We start from the raw sequence: 17,937 nt of genomic DNA on the forward strand, positions 1-17,937 counted from the left end.
TGCATATTTACCACAATAAAAATCGTTATAAGCAAATAAATAAGTAAATAGATAAACAAACAAAATACACGGAACTAGCAATACCCACATGTCACCTAACTTGCTGAAATGCATCATTACACTTTATACTCAGAATCTCGATTCTGACAATTTCCCATGGTCTATGCACTGCATTCAAACACCCCATGGTGTCACCTTCACTTGCTTCTTTAATCTCCCTGAGATCTTATGACCTCTCAAGGTAGCCTAAAAAAGGCATTTCTCTTTCTAGGGCCACACCCGCGGCATATGGAGGTTCCCAGGCTAGGGGTCCAATCAGAGCTGTAGCTGCCGCCCTACACCACAGCCATGGCAATGCCAGATCCTTAACCCACTGAGCGAGGCCAGGGATTGAACCTGTGTCCCCTTGGATGCTAGTCGGGTTCGTTCACCACTGAGCCACAATGGGAACTCTATCAACATATAGTTATTAAATTATTTCCGATGTATCAGGTCCTGTTCTAGGGACAACACGGGAACAAGAGAAACAAACCCCCTGCCCTCATAAAGCTTACACTCTAGTAGAGGAAATGGTAAGCATGTAAATAAATGAATGAACATAGACAACGGGTGCTGGGAAGACTAGACACCAATAAGATGAGGCCTGTCTTCCAAGGAGTGATGCTGCCACTTCCACTGGGGAAGTCAGGAAGGGTTTTCTGTGCAGAGGACACCTGAGCGAGACATGAATGATGAGAAGGAGGCAACCCCACAGAGATCTGGGGGGTAAGTGTTGCAGGCAGGAGGGGGAGAACAAGTGACCGGGAAGTCCCTGGACGGAAGCAAACCTGGCCAGTCCAAGGGGCTGGGCAGAGAATACAGTGAAGGAGGGGGAAGGAGATAAGGGAGGAGACTCGAGGGGAGGCAGGCACCAGTTCAGGCAGGACAGTGGTTCTTAACTCTGGTTGCATACTGAATCATTGGAGAAAACAGACACAGCCCAGGCCTCATCCCCAGAGATCCTCATTAATTGATTTGAAGTGGACCCCGGCATTCGATTGTCTAAAGGCTATGCCACATGATTCTAAAGTGCAGCCAGCACTGAGGACCATTCATGTGGCACCTTACAAGGTTCTGTTCTAGTTGCAGTGACAACCATTAGGGCAGTGGTTCTCAAAGTAGGGTTCCAGGCCAGCAGCATCACCATCACCCGGGATCTTGCAAGAAATGCATATTATCAGGCTCGGCTCCCAGAGTCAGATGCAGTAGATCTGGGGTGGAGCCTGGTCAACTGTGTTTTAACAAGCCCTCAGTATGAGTCTGATGCACAATGACCACTGCAACAGAAGAAATGATAAAGTGGATTTCAGCTTTAGTGAGGCGGGCTAAAATAGTCTTTACTGGGGCAGCCATGCGCTCACATGAGATTATCCTTCCCTTCTCATTAAGGTGAACCCCATTCATATTTGTCTCGCCCTTCTCCTGAAATAGCAACCTTCAGCCAAGAGAGTTGAAAATCATTGGGCATTTGGGTTGTTTCTTGGTGTCTTGGTGACTGGATTAGGAAGATGTGGTATATAAACACAATGGAATACTACTCAGCCATAAAAAAGAACAAAATAATGCCATTTGCAGCAACATGGATGGAACTAGGGACTCGGACTGAGTGAAGTAAGTCAGAAAGAGAAAGACAAATACCATATGATAACACCTATATCTGAAATCTAATATACAGCACTAATGAACCTTTCCACAGAAAAGAAAATCATGGACTTGGAGAATAGACTTGTGGTTGCCGAGGGGGAGGGAGTGGGATGGTTGGGGAGCATGGGGTTAATAGACACAAACTATTGCATTCGGAATGGATTAGCAATTAGATCCTGCTGTGTAGCATCGGGAACTACGTCTAGTCACTTATGATAGAGCATGATAATATGAGAAAAAAGAATGTGTACATGTATGTGTAACTGGGCCACCATGCTGTACAGTGGAAAAAAATTGCACTGAGGAAATAACTATCAAAAAAATAATAAGTCACAGATGGGAAAAAAAAAAAAGGAAAGAAAATCATTGGGTAATAACACCTACTGAGGCTAAAGTCCTGACTGTCGGAAGGACTAGAGCTGGCTCATTTTATAGTTGAGGAGACAGAGGCCCTGAGGATACTGTCTCCTACCAGCCACCCCTTTAAACTGGAGGTGGTGCTGCTGGTGGAACCCCCACCTCCATCACCTTCTCACTCAGGTCCCGACACGTGGCCACTGGAGCCTTTGTGACTCCATCATGTTGACTGGTAGCAGAGAGTTCAAGGGAGCTTTTAAGAAACCTCTTTGAGACACGTGCACCCGCATGTTCATTGCAGCACTATTCACAATAGCCAAGACATGGAAACAACCCAAATGTCCATCGACAGATGATTGGATTCGGAAGATGTGGTATATATACACAATGGAATACTACTCAGCCATAAAAAGAATGACATCATGCCATTTGCAGCAACATGGATGGAACTAGAGAATCTCATACTGAGTGAAATGAGCCAGAAAGACAAAGACAAATACCATATGATATCACTTATAACTGGAATCTAATATCCAGCACAAATGAACATCTCCTCAGAAAAGAAAATCATGGACTTGGAGAAGAGGCTTGTGGCTGCCTGATGGGAGGGGGAGGGAGTGGGAGGGATCGGGAGCTTGGGCTTATCAGACACAACTTAGAATAGATTTACAAGGAGATCCTGCTGAATAGCATTGAGAACTTTGTCTAGATACTCATGTTGCAACAGAAGAAAGGCTGGGGGAAAAATGTAATTGTAATGTATACATGTAAGGATAACCTGATCCCCTTGCTGTACAGTGGGAAAATAAAAAAAAATTATAAATAAATTAAAAAAAAAAGAAAGAAACCTCTTTGAGGGAGTTCCCATTGTGGCATAGCAGAATCCGACTAGTATCCATGAGGATGAGGGTTCGATCCCTGGTCTTGCTCAGTGGGTTAGGGATCTGGCGTTGCCGTGAGCTGTGGTGTAGGTCGCAGACTTGGCTTGGATCCCACATTGCTGCGGCTGTGGTGTAGGCTTGCAGCTATAGCACCAATTCGACCCCTAGCCTGGGAACTTCCATATGCCATGAGTGTGGCCATAAAAAGCAAAAACAACAACAACAACAACAACAAAGCCAACAACAAAAACCCACAAATGAACAAACCAAAAAACCCCTCTGTAAACGTAATTCATTCAGGTCCTTGAACAGTTGCTGGGTTCTGTGAGATAGTGGCTGCTGATATCTGAGGGGAAGGAAGTATATCTGCCTTGATCTTACTTCCCCAGGAGCTGCAGGACCGACCAGCACTCTGGGACACACTGCCCTTCCTGGTGATGAGTTGCCAGACTCTCCTCGATCATGACTGTGGCTGCAGCTGCCCCCACTTCTGAGCCAAAGAGCAGACCAGGCAGGAGGAGACTCCCTGCTCAAGAGCATGGATGCGGCCACCCACTGGGCAGAACCTGTGGCCAGACCATGGCCTGATGCTGCTGGCCTCCTGGACAGAGGCGGGCTTCCCCCGCAGCCCTGACACAGGGGAAGTGCACCTGCTCACTTCCAGGATGCTGACCAGGCCACAGAAGGCCCTAGCCAGGCCCAAGACAGCAGAATCACCAACGGATGTTTGCTCTAATGGCTCAGAGTCCAAGTTTAGTGGCTTCCTCATGGGGTTGGAGCCCCATCGATATCCCTATGTGCCCAGAGGACAGGGGCCTCCTTACCCTGAGGGGACCCAAGAAGCCAAGCTTAGCCCTGGAAGTGGGACCAGGCAGTGATGGGGCAGACACCAGGAGGTGGGCACCTCCTCTCAGAGTGGCCAAGGAACACAGAAGCTGTAGAGCACCTGGGACCCCAGGCCAGGGCCTCCAGGTCCTGCACTCCCCTGTGTCCTGATGGATCTGAATGGCTCCCAGTTCCAAAGCACCTGGACCCCCCTACGCCCATGCACCTCTGCCCCCTTTTGCGGTCCTCCCAGAAATCTCTCTGCCATCACCAAAGCTGCTCCTTCTGTCATGAGAACACAAATACAGACTGGAGATCCGGCAGCTATAAGGATCGACAGGAGCAATAAGCTGTAACCTGCTACTGGGGGCCTTTTGCAGGCCAGGGCTGGGCCTTCCTCCTGGAGTGGGGAAAGGGCAGGTGGGACTGGCCAGGTGGCAGGACTCACCTGGTTCTTTTTCATGAACAGCTGCACGGTTTGCAGATTCGCGCCGTAGTCGGTCGACTGGGCCAGAGGCAGCCTCTCTTCCACCCAGAGCTGCAGAGACCAGAGGTGGGGGGATGGGTAGCTGAGGATCGTCACTCACAATTTCCCCGTCACTCACCATGGGCCAGACAGAGCTCTGCCTCCCCACCAAGATTTTGTAAAATAGGGGTATTTTGATCTTTTGAACTAAGCTTCCAAGTAGCTTTCTCCTGCTCACTTGAGGGGAAGGTCACGCGGCTGGACCTTGAGCCCAAGTCTGTCTGATCCCAAAATCCATGAGCAAGCTACCATGCGAAAGGCACTGACTGACTTTTGTGTTCCATGTAATCATTGCAACCACCCTCTGAGGCAAGGGGGTGAGATGACCAGATGCCTGCTGCCAAGAACTGCCCTGGGCAGCAGCCAGCATCCTGATGGCAGCTGCCGGCTCAGTCCCTGGGGGCAGGGGCAGCTGCGGCCCACTCACCGTCTCATCCTCTAAGTCCCGGCTGATCTGCAGCTTGGCCTTGGATGACTCTAGCTGCTTCTTCCTCCTCCCCAAGGGCTCCAGGAGGTCCAGGAACCGCTTCTCAATGCTCAAATCTTCATCTTCAGCCTCCTCTCCCGGCGAGGGCATGTGGGCAAACAGCTCCCCCAACTCCTCCTTCCGCACATTCACTTGGTCCTCCACACGCTGGGACACAAGGGGACAGTGGTGGCACCAGTCCTGGCACCTGGGCAGCAGCCCCTTGTCCTCTTCATCACCGGCATCCCACACATCCTCAAAGGCTTGGGAGCTCAGCCTCTCCCAAGACGTCTACTTGGCTCTCCCCACCTCCCTGTTGCTCCTCTGAGTGTCTGTCCTATATGGCTCATGTGTGCCTTTATTACCCTGCCTGCATCCCTCTCTGGCTTACCCACTGCCAAGGGGTTTCAGGAGCTGGGTTATGAACCCGGAGACCTGATAAAAGCCAGCCCAGTGCTGAGGACAGGAGGAGTACTCACTTTCAGGTTTCAGATTTGCTTCCAAGACCCTCTCCCTTCCAAAACGCTAGTCTACAACCCATGCACTTGCCTTCAGCTTAGCCAGCATCCTGTTGACGCTGGTCAGGTCCTTGCCCAGGTCGTCTGACCGCAGCTGGTCCTCCATGGCCCTGATCCATTTGTTGAGGTCGGCGTGGGTCTGCGAGCGCAGGTCGGAGCTCCTGGCAGCTGAGAGGCGCTGGCCTGTCTCCTTGGTGGTGGCCTGGAGCTCATCCCAGAGTCGGTGCAAAGCTTCCAGCCTCTGGGACACCAGGGCCTCAAACTGGGGCTTCTCCTCCATCAGCTGCTTTCCTTCCTGTGTGGCCAAGGACAGGGCTCACCCTCTGACCTTGGAGAGCGACTTGGAGAACCCTGCTCAGGTGGTTGCAGAGGGCTAACCAAGGGATGGTCACTGAGGCAATGGACCTGCATAGAACTTGGATGAGGCTCAGCTGGAAGATGATGCACCCCCAGAGTTACTGGCAGAAGGAGGTGGGACAGGGAGAGTACATTTGGGCCAAATGACCCAGGGAGACTGCGGTATGCGGAGCTGCAGACAAGAACCAGCTAGTACTAAAAAAAAAATTTTTTTTTTTTTTTGGTCTTTTTAGGGCCACACCTGCAGCATAGGGAAGTTCCCAGGTTAGGGGTTGAATTGGAGCTGTAGCCACCAACCTACACCACAGCCACAGCAACACCATGTGCTAGCCGCATCTGCGATCTATACCACAGCTCATGGCAATGCCGGATCCTTAACCCACTGAGCAAGGCCAGGGATCAAACCTGCATCCTCATGGATACAAGTCAGATTTGTTTCCGCTGAACCACGATAGAAACTCCTAAAAAAATTTTTTTTTAATTAAAAATAAAAAGATTCAAGATCCGTCCAAGGGAGTTCCCATTGTGGCTCAGCAGTAAAGAAACTGACTAGGATCCATGAGGCTGTTGAGTTCGATCCCTGGCCTTGCTCAGTGGGTTAAGGATTCGGTGTTGCCATGAGCTGTGGTGCAGGTCACAGACTCGGCTTGGATCTGGTGTGGCTGTGGTGTAGGCTGGTGGCCATAGCTCTGATTCAACCCCTAGCTTGGAAACTTCCATTTGCTATATGCTGCATGTGTGGGCCTAAAAAGCAAAAAAAAAAAAAAAAAAAAAATCCATTTAGGTACAAGCATCATGGAAATCTCCCTGTGAGTTCTACCCTTTCTTAATTGTCTTCCCAGAAGCTGTGCACCGACCTTCATTGATATCTTTCAGTAGCTGAGTTTGTCTTATCCAGTTTTCTCTTACATAAATGTATCTTTTTTTGGAAGGTTATAGTTTGAGATGATTTGGGTGTAGGACTATAAACTTGCTAATAATAGTCAATATTTACTGAGTGCCTGTTAACTGCCAAGTGTTATCCTAAATGCTTTAACGCTCATCACTCCCTCGGGTAGGTACTGTTATCATCCTCACTTTACAGATGAAGACTGAGGTGCAGGGAGGTTGAGAAGTCAGTCTGGTTCGGAGCCTGCACCCTTAACCACTGTGAATGCAGCCTCGTGTGGCCCCTAGGCCTGATCCTTCTGGATAGTCCCAGCAGAGAGAGGCTATCCCAGATTTAACTCCAGCCACATTGTGACTCGGGACCCAGGGAAACTCATTAGAGAAGGGACCCTTGGTTCCTCACTGACAAGAGATGTGTTTCTGCCCATCCAGTGAGGGTCAATAGTCTCTGTCCCGCTCTGCTCTTCTCACATACTCCCCTGCCCCGGGCGTAGGACAGTGCTGGGGCCCCAGTGAGGATGATGGAAGGCAGACAGAGATAACTGCTGTCCTGGAACTGGACACTGAGGCTCTAACTCCGTGTCCTCAGTGTCTTGGACTTTGCCAGACGTAGGTGACCCAGAGGAGGCAGCCATTCTGACCAGGCTTAACAGACTGGATGTATCAGAAGTCCTGAAGTTTTATTACTATGTGGAGAAGTTTTTCTTGTCCAGGTTCCATACTGTCCAGCAAGCTTAGGACCCGTGTCTATGCCCACGTGAAGCATCCCTGAGCAGAGGGCCCTGCCACTCACTACTCACCGCATCAATGTTCTCTAGCCAGCCCTGTTGAGAAGCCAGCTCCGCCTCGAATGCCGTGTGCTTCAGCCACTTGTTGTGAAGGTTTCGCGCATCATCATAGGAGACATCCTGAGATGTCAGAAGCTTGTCATTGATCCAGAGAGTGAGCTGTGGGCAGAGAGAGTGCATCCAATGGTCCCCAAGTGTCCCTCTTTGGCCAGGAGCTCTGGGCAGGGCCTGATGCCCACCTCTGGCTACAGTAGAAGTCCAAGGGGAGGAAGTGTGAACACAGCAGAGTATGACCCTCCAACTCTGGATCCTTAATTCGCAGCAGAGGCAACTTAATCTGTGCAGTCTCAGGGCTAAAATATGGGCCCTACTGTGTCTTCCCCACTAGAATGTGCAGTGTGACACCAGGTTTATGTAAATATATATTCTCTCTGAATTTCCAGGACCAAGGACAGGGCCTGGCCTATTGTAGGAACTCAAGCAAGTGTCTACTGAATGGATGGATAAATCCACTCTTTGGCAGGAGGGTGAGAAATCATTAATAGACACAGAGAAAATGCTATCTGAGGGAAAAGCCAAGGGCAGTTTCTATAACTAACAATGAGGGAAGAACTGTGGTGAACTTCCGACGTTTCCAAGATGTCCTGGCGTCATGCCATGCCTGGTTGGTGCCAAGGACAGAGGTAGATGAAAAAAAAGTCACATGGGTTGAGAGGAAAGGGGTATGAGGACAGGAGTAAGAAAGAAGGCAGGGAGTGCCCCATCCCACATGGGAGTACTCTTCCCCAAAGGAACCAGGAGCGCAGGTTAAAGACCTTCTTATACAGCTCACCCCAGGCTGAGTGTGGACCTTCTAAGTCAGCACTTCTCCAGGCCAGAGGCTTGCTGCTCTTTCTCACCCCTAAGTTCTGATTCATCTGGGCCCCAATGGGGCCCAGGGATCTGCATTTAACTAGAGCTAGGATTGGCTCCATAATTTGCAGGGCCTGGTGGAAAATGGAAATATTCAAAATTATTAAGAATTTCAAGGAGCTCCGTCATGGCTCAGTGGTTAATGAATCCGACTAGGAACCATGAGGTTGTGGGTTCGATCCCTGGCCTTGCTCAGTGGGTTAAAGATCCGGTGTTGCTGTGAGCTGTGGTGTAGGTCGCAGATGCGGCTCGGATCCTGTGTTGGGCCAGTGGCTACAGCTCCAATTCAACCCCTAGCCTGGGAACTCCATATGCCACGGGAGCGGCCCAAGAAATGGCAAAAAGACAAAAAAAAAAAAAAAGAATTTCAAGATGGTAACAGAGGGGGTTAAACTAAACATGGGGCCCTGTTGGCAGGTGGCTCCATGCGAATGCACAGACCACATGCCCTTTAAGCCAGCCCTGACCAGGCCCTAGGTGACTCTAGTATAGATAGTCCTCAGGCCATTCTTTGAGAAACCCTGCTCTGGACTTGACAAATTAAAAGATATCTTTAAGAACATATATGACAAACCCATAGCTAACTTCATTCTCAATGATGAAAAACTGAAAGTATTTCCACTAAGATCAGGAATAAGACAAGGATGTCCACTTTCACTGCTGTTATTCAACATAGTTTTGGAAGTCCTAGTCAAGGCAATCAGAGAAGAAAAAGAAATAAAAGGAATCTAAACTGGAGAAGAAGTAAAACTATCACTGTTTGCAGATGACATGATGCTATATCTAGAAAACCCTAAAGACACAACCAGAAAACTATTACAGCTCATCAATGAATTTGGTAAAGTTTCAGGATACAAAATTAATATGCATAAATCTATTGCATTTCTATGCGTTAACAATGAAAGAAATTAGGGAAACGATTCCATTTACCACTGTACCAAAAAGAATAAAATATCTAGGATAAATCTCTTTTATCCCTAAAGAGATAAAAGACCTGTACTCTGAAAACGCTAAGACACTGATGAAAGAAATCAAGGACAACACAAACAGAAAGATACACCATGCTTTTGGATTGGAAGAATCAATATTGTCAAAATGACTACATTACCCAAGGCAATCCCTATCAAGTTACCAATGACATTCATCATATAACTGGAACCAAATATTTTAAAATTTGTATGGGGGGAAAAAAAAAGACCCCAAATCACCAGAGCAATACTAAAAACAAAAAATGGAACTGGAGGAATCAGGCTTCCTGACTTCACACTACAGTGCTACTATAATGCTACAGTAATCAAAACAATATGGGACTGGTACAAAAACAGAAACATAGATCAGTGGAACAGGATAGTAAGCCCAGAAATAAACCAAGCACCTATGGTCAACTAATCTATGACAAAGGAGGCAAGAACATACAGTGGAAGAAAAACAGTCTCTTCAATAAACAGTGCTGGGAAAACTGGACAGCTATATAACAAAGAATGAAATTAGAACATTCTCTAACATCATACATAAAAATAAACTGAAAATGGATTAAAGAACTAAACATAAGGCCAGATACTATTAAACTCCTAGATAAAAACACAGGCAGAACACTTTTGACATAAATCACAGCAACATCTTGCTTGAGTCACATTCTAGAATAATCACAATAAAAACAAGAATAAGCCAATGAGACCTAATTAAACTTAGCTTTTGCACCAGCAAAGGAAACCATAAAAAAACAAAAAGATAACCAGAGAATGGGAGAAAATCTTTGCGAACGAATTGACTGACAAGGGATTAATCTTAAAAATATGCAAACATCACATGGAGCTTTAAATTAAAAAGCAAAAAGCCTAATCAAAAAATCTGGACAGACAATTCTCCAAAGAAGACATACAGATAGCCAAAAAACACATGAAATGATGCTCAACATCACTTATTATTAGAGAAATGCAAGTCAAAACTACAATGAGGTATCACCTCACACCAGTCAGAATGGCCATCATCAAAAAGTTCATAAATAACAAATGCTGGATGGGATGTGAAGAAAAGGGAACCCTCTACACTGTTAGTGGCAATGTAAAATGGTGTGACCACAATGGAGAACAGTACGGAGGGTCCTTAAAAAACTAAATATAGAACTACCATAGGATCCAGCAATCCTCCTCCTGGGCGTATATCAAGAGAAAACTCTAATTCAAAAAGACATATGCACTCCAATGTTCACTGCAGCACTATTCACAATAGCCAAGACATGGAAACAACCATCATTTGTCCATCGACAGAGGAATAGATAAGGAAGATGTGGTACATATACACAATGGAACACTATTTAGCCATAAAAAAGAATGAAATAATGCCATTTGCAGCAACACAGATGGACCTAGAGATTATCACACTGGGTGAAGTCAGAGAGAGACCAATATCATATGATATCACTTACATGTGACACTGAATAAATACATTACAAAAGAACTCACTTAAAAAACAGAAACAGGAGTTCCTGTTGTGGCTCAGTGGTTAACAAAGCCTGCTACTACCCATGAGGAGGCAGGTTCGATCCCTGGTCCCGGTCAGTGGGGGTTAAGGATTTGGTGTTGCCGTGAGCTGCGGTATAGGTTATAGATGCCGCTTGAATCTGGCACTGCTGTGGCTGTGGTGTAGGCTGGCAGCTGCAGCTCTGACTGGACCCCTAGCCTGGGACCTTCCATATGACACAGGTGTGGCCCTAAAATGCGAAATAAATAAATAAATTAATTAATTAATTAAAAATAATAAAAACAAAAAAACAGAAACAAACTCACAGATTTCCAAACCAATCTTACGGTTACTATAGGTAAAACTGTTGGGATAGGGAAGAATTGTGAATAACATGTATACACTACTGTATAAAATAGATGATTAGTGAGAACCTACTGTACCGCACAGGAAAATCTACTCGATAGTCTGTAAGAACCTATATGGAAACAAGGAATGCATGTATGTATTTGCATGACTGATTTACTTTGCTGTATACCTGAAACGAATACAACATTGTAAACCAACTATACTCTAAAAGGAATAAATTTTTAAAAAATGAATGAATGAAAAAAATTTTTTTCAATGAAAATATCTTTACAGATTTGAAAAAAAGAACTGTGGAAGCAAAGTTCTAGACAATGAAGGACTTAAGCCATCAAGCGCCCAGACTCCCTACTCATGGACTTCAGGTCCCTAAGTGAGAAAGGACCTCCCACCTCTAGGGCCCTCTGTGCCTGGAAGGAATCTCCTGCAAAGTGGCCAGCCTGGCTGGAGCCTCACCTCCTGGCAGTTCTGCAGGAAGTTCTGGAGCGCCAGGTTGTCTTGCAGAAGAACTGAGGCTTCCTGGGCCTTCTCGTTGTTCCTCTTGTGCCTGGAAGGGAAGGGGGAACGGAAGTCACAAGGGTGCTGAGCACAGCGCCACCATCCTACCTGGCTCCAGGCGGTGATCCCAGGGACAGACAGTACCTGTCCTCTATCTGCTGCACCTTCTCCTTGATCTTGTCTGAGTAGAGGTTTCCCTCGGCCACCAGCTTGTTTCCAGAGTCCACAGGACTCAAGACCTTATCTCGGTTGTTCTCCATAGTTGTGAAGAAATCTTGAAACTTCCGGATCCCGGCCTCTGCAGCTTCTAGGGAGTCTGGGGGCTCCAAGTGAGCCAGAGTATATTCCTATTGAAGCAAATGTCCAGATAAGGCATGAAGACAAGCTGAGGAGGTGGGGTAGAGGGGCACCTGCCAGGCAGGAGCAGCATGTGCAGCCATGTGGGTTACAACAGGAATGGCACCCTGCCCCCACAGAGTTGTGCAAGGAAGAAGTTCCCTGAGCCGGGAGTTCCCATGGTGGCGCAGCAGAAACGAATCCGACTGGTATCCATGAGCATACGGGTTCGGTCCCTAGCCTTGCTCAGTGGGTTAAGGATCTGGCATTTCTGTGAGCTGTGGTGTAGGCTGTAGACGAGGCTCTGTTGCAGAGTTGCTGTGGCTGTGGCATAGGCCAGCAGCTGTAACTCTGATTTGACCCCCAGCCTGGAAACTGCCATATGCTGTGGGTGCAGCCCTAAAAACCAAAAAAAAAAAAAAAAAAAAGCTCCCTGAGCTGTGTTCCCCACCCCTGCCCAGGGGCGCCCCAACAGGGACCCTAAAGCCACATGGAAGGATAACCACCCAGGGGAAAACTCACTTCTCTGGCCTCTAACTGGTCCAAGAACAAGACACACTTTGGGACCCAGGGCTGGAAAAGGCATGTGAGAAGGACCAAAGAGGACTGTCCCCTAGACTAGTGGCTAGAGAGAATCCAAGAAAAGCACAGTTTGGTCCCTGAGCCCTGTAGCACTTTTGCAGTCTCATGACTTACAAATTCCCTGTTGCCCCGAGAGACACCCCCTGCGCCCCGCCTCCCCCCCCCCCCCCGCCCCCCGCCGGCGTCCTGAATGCCTCTCCCCACCTGGTTGCTGAGGATGGCTTCAGCCTGCTTGGCATCTTTCTGGAATTCCTGGAAGCCGAGGCACTGGGCAAGGGTGTGGCCACGGCTCTCCCACATCCGGCACAGGGCATCCCAGCCCTTATCTAGGCCCTCCAGCCGTTGGCCCAGAAGCAGGTACTCTGGGTCTGTCTGGCCATGGATCACCTTCTCCCCGGATGCCTTGACATGCTGGTAGTTCTCCTGGTGCCTGTCAATGTCATCCTTGAGGGCCGCATGCTGCTGCAGGAGCTGCTCGGCCTCCGGGAGGGACTCGGGCATGTCCTTAGAGGCCACTTCCTTCTGGGCCGTGGACAGCCAGGCCTCGAAGGCATCCAGATCCTGCAGGAAGGCCTGCAGCTGGCTGGATTTCCCCAGTAAGGCCTCCTGGCCCTTCAGGGCTTGCTGCAGGCCCTGCCACAGCTCCTCCACATACGCCTGCCGCTCGCCAATGTCCTTCTCCTGCTCACGGTGTGACTCCATCAGCTGATGTGACTCCTGCTCCAGGGCCCCGACGCGGACTTGGATGGCAGCCACATCGCGCTCCAGCCCCGACAACTTGCGCTGAATGGCCATGACCCCCGCCAGGTCCTGGCCCAGATCTTTTGTGGACTCCACCACCTTCGTCTTGTCGATGATCCACTTGCTGGTCTCCTCACAGTCCACACAGTAGTTGTGCACCCGGAGGGCGGAGTCCACCGCCTCCCGCCGGGCCAACACCATGGTCTGGAATTCCTGCCACCTGCCGAGGGGAACAGGGACACAGTGACACCCTCTTTCTTCACTCTTCCCACGGGATGTTCCTTCCAGATTTCCCACCAGAGTCTCTCCTGACGGACCTTGCACGATGGGAAAAAATCTCCTATCAACCAAACTGTGAGGAGTAAAATTTGTTTATCCATTTTCATCCAAAACAACCTAACTGCCAATCAGAGCTTTCTACCAGCAGGAGGTGAGCTGAGATGCTATTCCATCAGTAAAGGAACGTGATGCTCTCTCTGTAAGCTCTATACTTCAGGCAATCATACAATATCTCCATTTTTTTTAATGTCTTTTGTCTTTTTGGGGCCGCACCCGTGACATATGGAGATTCCCAGGCTAGGGGTCAAATTGGAGCTACAGCTGCTGGACTACACCACAGCCACAGCAACACCAGATCCCAGCTGCATCTGTGACCTACACCACAGCTCATGGCAATGCCGGGTCTTTAACTGACTGAGCGAGGCCAGGGATCGAACCTGTGTCCTCATGAATACTAGTCGGGTTTGTTAACCACTGAGCCATGACAGGATCTCCCTCCCCAGGTTTTTTGAAATACAAGCACACCTTGCCTTTTTTTGGTGTTTGCTTTACTGTGTTTCTCAGATAATATGTGTTTGTTTTCGTTTTTTTACAAATCCAAGGTCTGTAACAACCCTTTGCTGAGACGTCTATCAGCACCATTCTTCCAACAGCATTTGTTTACTTCATGTCTCTGTATCATATTTTGGTAATTCTTGAAATATTTCAAACTTTTTCACTATTATATTTGCTATGGTGATTTGTGATCGGTGATCTCTGATGTTACTATTACAAAAAATATGATTCATTGAAGGCTTAGATAATGGTTAGCAATTTTTAGCAATAAATATTTTTTAATTAAGGTATTCACATTGTTTTTCCAGACACAATACTGTTGCACACTTAATACACCACAGTATTATGTAAACACAACTTTCATATGCCTTGGGAACCCCCTAAATTTGCGTGACTTGCTTTATTTTTATATTTGCTTTACTGAGGTGGTCTGCAACTGACCCACAGTATCTCTGAGGTAGACCTGTACTGAAAATAATTAGAAAGCCTGAATTATCCACTTCAAGAATTCTTTAGAACATAGGACTCCAGCTGCCCCAGAGGAACCACAGAAATGCCCAAGACCACGTTCTAAGTGCCCAGGGCCCAAGAAAAGCCACTGTGGCTCTAAAAGAAAAGAGTCTTAGCAAAGAGAAGGGAGAGGAAGGAGGAGCTGGGATTATAATTAGAACATAAACTTTATGTGACGTCTGGAATGAAACGGGGGAGTATGCAGAGGTCCTGGGGTTGGTCTGATGCCCACTGTAAACCTCTTCTAATGAGCTGCCCATCAGCCTGGATCCCGATCACCAGGACACCTCCCTTGAACTTGGGTTTACTCATCCTGCATCACTGTGACCTATAAGCACATGAAGATGTGCTGAACACGCATTCCCTAACTGAGCCCACCTCTCTTGAACAGCCACATCATTGAAGCACTATGTTAGCCTTTGGGATGACACAATCACAGCCAGACGTTCCCTACAGCGTGTATGACTTAGAGAAAAATTAAATTCAGCAAAAAAAACCTGCAGTATAAAGTCCTGGGTCCAGAGCACACACCAGGCAGAGAGGTTTTGTGGCAGTCCCACCTGAGCTGTATCTTAAGGAACAGACCTCCAGAGCCTCCGTCAGAGTGATCTATTTAAGGACAGGGCCCTGAGTATCTCACTCATCTTTGTATTCCCAGCACCTGGAGGATGGAGGTGGCGGGACAAGGCAGGTGGACTGGATAGAGCGCATTGCAGGCATCCCCAGGGTGACCACAGCTGCTAGTCTGGGTGGAAGACAGGTCTGCAAAGAGAAGTGGGAGATGGGCCGGCAAGGATAGGGAATACAGGAGAGAGAGGAGCGAGCGCCCAGAGGTTTCTTGGCTTCTCTGCTAGATACGATGTCCCTGACCTCTGGGGGTTCGGTGTCTGGCGCACGGGTGGTGCTGGGGCTGGGAGGTCAGGGGAGAGGAGCTGACCGTCTTCTCCAAGGTGGCCTGAGACCACTGTGAAAGGATGGTGAGGCGCTCCAGGGCTTTGAGATTGTCTGGACCCTCCCAGAAGCCATGGGAAAGGGTCTGGCTGTGCCCCAGGGCAAGAGTCCCCACAGTGATTTTCCTAGACCTTTCTTGGTGCGGCCTCGTGGCAGCCACCAGGTGGGGGCCACGCAAGGGACAGGCTGGGGTTTGGGTCTTGTCTGCCTCCCAAAGCCACTTTCCCCTTTGTTGTACCATCTCCAAGAGGGAGGAAGCTGATAGAGCTGTGATGGGCAGCCCCGGCCAGGTCATGACAGGAGTCCAGGTTTAGGCTGGGGCCCCAGATTAATAAGAAAATTTTGGTCAACCAGAAAGTGTATGATGGAACGTAATGATACATTTGACAAGTATTTGAATGACTCATATGTGCCAAGTCTGGCAGAAGATATTTCAATTTTGTCCCTGGTCACTTATTTACTAAGCATTTATCACCCAACAATTATGTGCCTTGTGCCAGGCACTGTTCTAGGCTCCAGGGAAACAGCAATGAAAAAAGCAAAGTGTACACACACACACACACCTGTTCCCTCTGAGCCCCCTCCCCACACACCCCTGTTCCCTCCGAGCCCCCACACACACACACACCTGTTCCCTCCGAGCCTAAACAAGAACAAGGGGGCATCCTCCTTCTCTGCATAAACTTCAGATCAGTGAGCCCTCCTGAACTACAGTCCCTTCTCTGGATGCTGAGATAATTGACCCTGTTCTAGTGGTTCCAAAATACCTGGGGGGATCACCCCTTGCCTCCCCTGAAGCCTCCACTGCACTGCTCCTCTGCTTTACAGCTGCATCTTCTCTAACCCCACCTCCCAGAGGGCCTTGGGCAGAGGGGGGCTCAGGCACAAGTGTGGGGAGGCAGTGAGCACGTGACCTTGTGCCTGCAGGGCCCAGGGTAACAAATGGCACACAGGCGCGTGCTCTGGCCTCAGTGCTCCTCAAGGAACTCGTGGGCAATTATGCCCTGTGCTGAAAGCAGCTCCTCTCCAAAGGCTCCTCAGGGCCTTTTTTGTTGTTGTTGTTGTTCTGGCCACAAAGCATGCTCAAGTCTTCCTGCTAATTCTCCTCTTCAAGCCAGTCTCATTATCCATGCAGCATTTGGGTGCAAGCAGGAGCTTTCTTTTATGGACAGTACTAAAGAGCTCTCAGAAAGCAATTCTCCCGGCCTAAGAACGTCTAGGGAAATATACGCCTGATTCTGACTCTGCACTCAGAGCATCGCCTGCATCACTCAGCACACTCCCGCCCCAGGCACAGCATTCGCAGCTCTGTGAACACATCTCCCTCCCTCCCTCCCCTGGCTGCTCACCACCCAGGTCCTCCTCGACCCTATGATGGAAGGAGAGCAGGGCTGAGCGAGGCAGGAGCTCTGAGGGCACAAACGTGGCAGCACACAGCAGGCATCCTGATTTGGGGGGTGGGGGTGTCAGAAGCTGGGAAAAGAAGCCCCCAGCTCCGAGCCCTACCCACAGCCCACCTGGTGTTCAGATGGTCCTGGTACTGTTTCACTTCCGCGCTGCGTGGATGGTTACTCTCCACCAGGCTGTTGGCAGCAACATTCACGCCGTCAATCTGTGCTATCAAAGTCTTCATCTCCTGGTCCAGGATGTCAAACCTGATGTGGACAGAGAAAACAAGGATCAGTAAGGCAGCAGTGGCCACATACCTGTGACCAGGTAAGAGGGGAGAAAGGAGAAGGTGTGCTGACACACACAGTTTTCTGGTTCATGGGTCCAGTGTCATGGTTTAGCATTTCCTGGATCACGTTATTTATTTATTTATTTATTTATTTATTATTTATTTTTGCCTTTTTTGGCTTTTCCAGGCCCATTCCTGCGGCATATGGAGGTTCCCAGGCTAGGGGTCCAATCAGTGCTGTAGCCGCCGGTCTACGCCACAACCACAGCAACACAGGATCCAAGCCGTGTCTGCAACCTACACCACAGCTCAGGGCAACACCGGATCCTTAACCCACTAAACCAGGCCAGGGATCGAACCCACAACCTCATGGTTCCTAGTCGGATTCGTTAACCACTGAGCCACGACGGGTTCTCCACCTGGATCACGTTAGATGAGAGCTGGTTACATACACATGGGCCCCTGGCTCAACAGAGAGATACGGGGGAAAATGAGGTCTGGGGGTTGTTCATCTCCACAGACATCACCTACCACGTCTCCCCTGCCCCGGCTGCTGCCTGTAGACCCTAATTCCATGGCCTTGACAGCTTACTTGGAGGGTACCTCCCCAGCCCTCCCTGGGTAGCAGGAAGGAGAGCTGCTGAGGGAGGGACCTTGTGTGGTTACGAAAGCTGGCCTTTTGGAGTTATAGCCCAGGTCCCTCCATCATCCGCATGGGGCCACAAGTGACCTCTTCTCAACAACCCGAATTCTGCACTCAGGATGCTGGGATGCCTC

General features: G+C 48.9%; 1 protein-coding gene across 2 annotated transcripts in view; it reads right to left on the reverse strand.

The window, feature by feature from the left end:
• SPTB (spectrin beta, erythrocytic) overlaps positions 1 to 17,937 on the reverse strand; it is a 141,620-nt gene that overhangs the window by 27,303 nt on the left and 96,380 nt on the right. For both annotated transcript variants that reach the window (XM_047795342.1, XM_047795343.1), the window contains exons 15-22: positions 17,000 to 17,137; positions 12,651 to 13,407; positions 11,673 to 11,875; positions 11,487 to 11,577; positions 7,302 to 7,448; positions 5,288 to 5,551; positions 4,700 to 4,906; positions 4,195 to 4,284 (exon numbers count right to left, since the gene is read on the reverse strand). In XM_047795342.1, the coding sequence (XP_047651298.1) occupies positions 4,195 to 4,284; positions 4,700 to 4,906; positions 5,288 to 5,551; positions 7,302 to 7,448; positions 11,487 to 11,577; positions 11,673 to 11,875; positions 12,651 to 13,407; positions 17,000 to 17,137 (1,897 nt within the window). The remainder of the gene's footprint in view (positions 1 to 4,194; positions 4,285 to 4,699; positions 4,907 to 5,287; positions 5,552 to 7,301; positions 7,449 to 11,486; positions 11,578 to 11,672; positions 11,876 to 12,650; positions 13,408 to 16,999; positions 17,138 to 17,937) is intronic.

Source organism: Phacochoerus africanus, chromosome 9 (assembly GCF_016906955.1).
Source record: "Phacochoerus africanus isolate WHEZ1 chromosome 9, ROS_Pafr_v1, whole genome shotgun sequence".
Classification (NCBI taxonomy): Eukaryota; Metazoa; Chordata; class Mammalia; order Artiodactyla; family Suidae; genus Phacochoerus; species Phacochoerus africanus.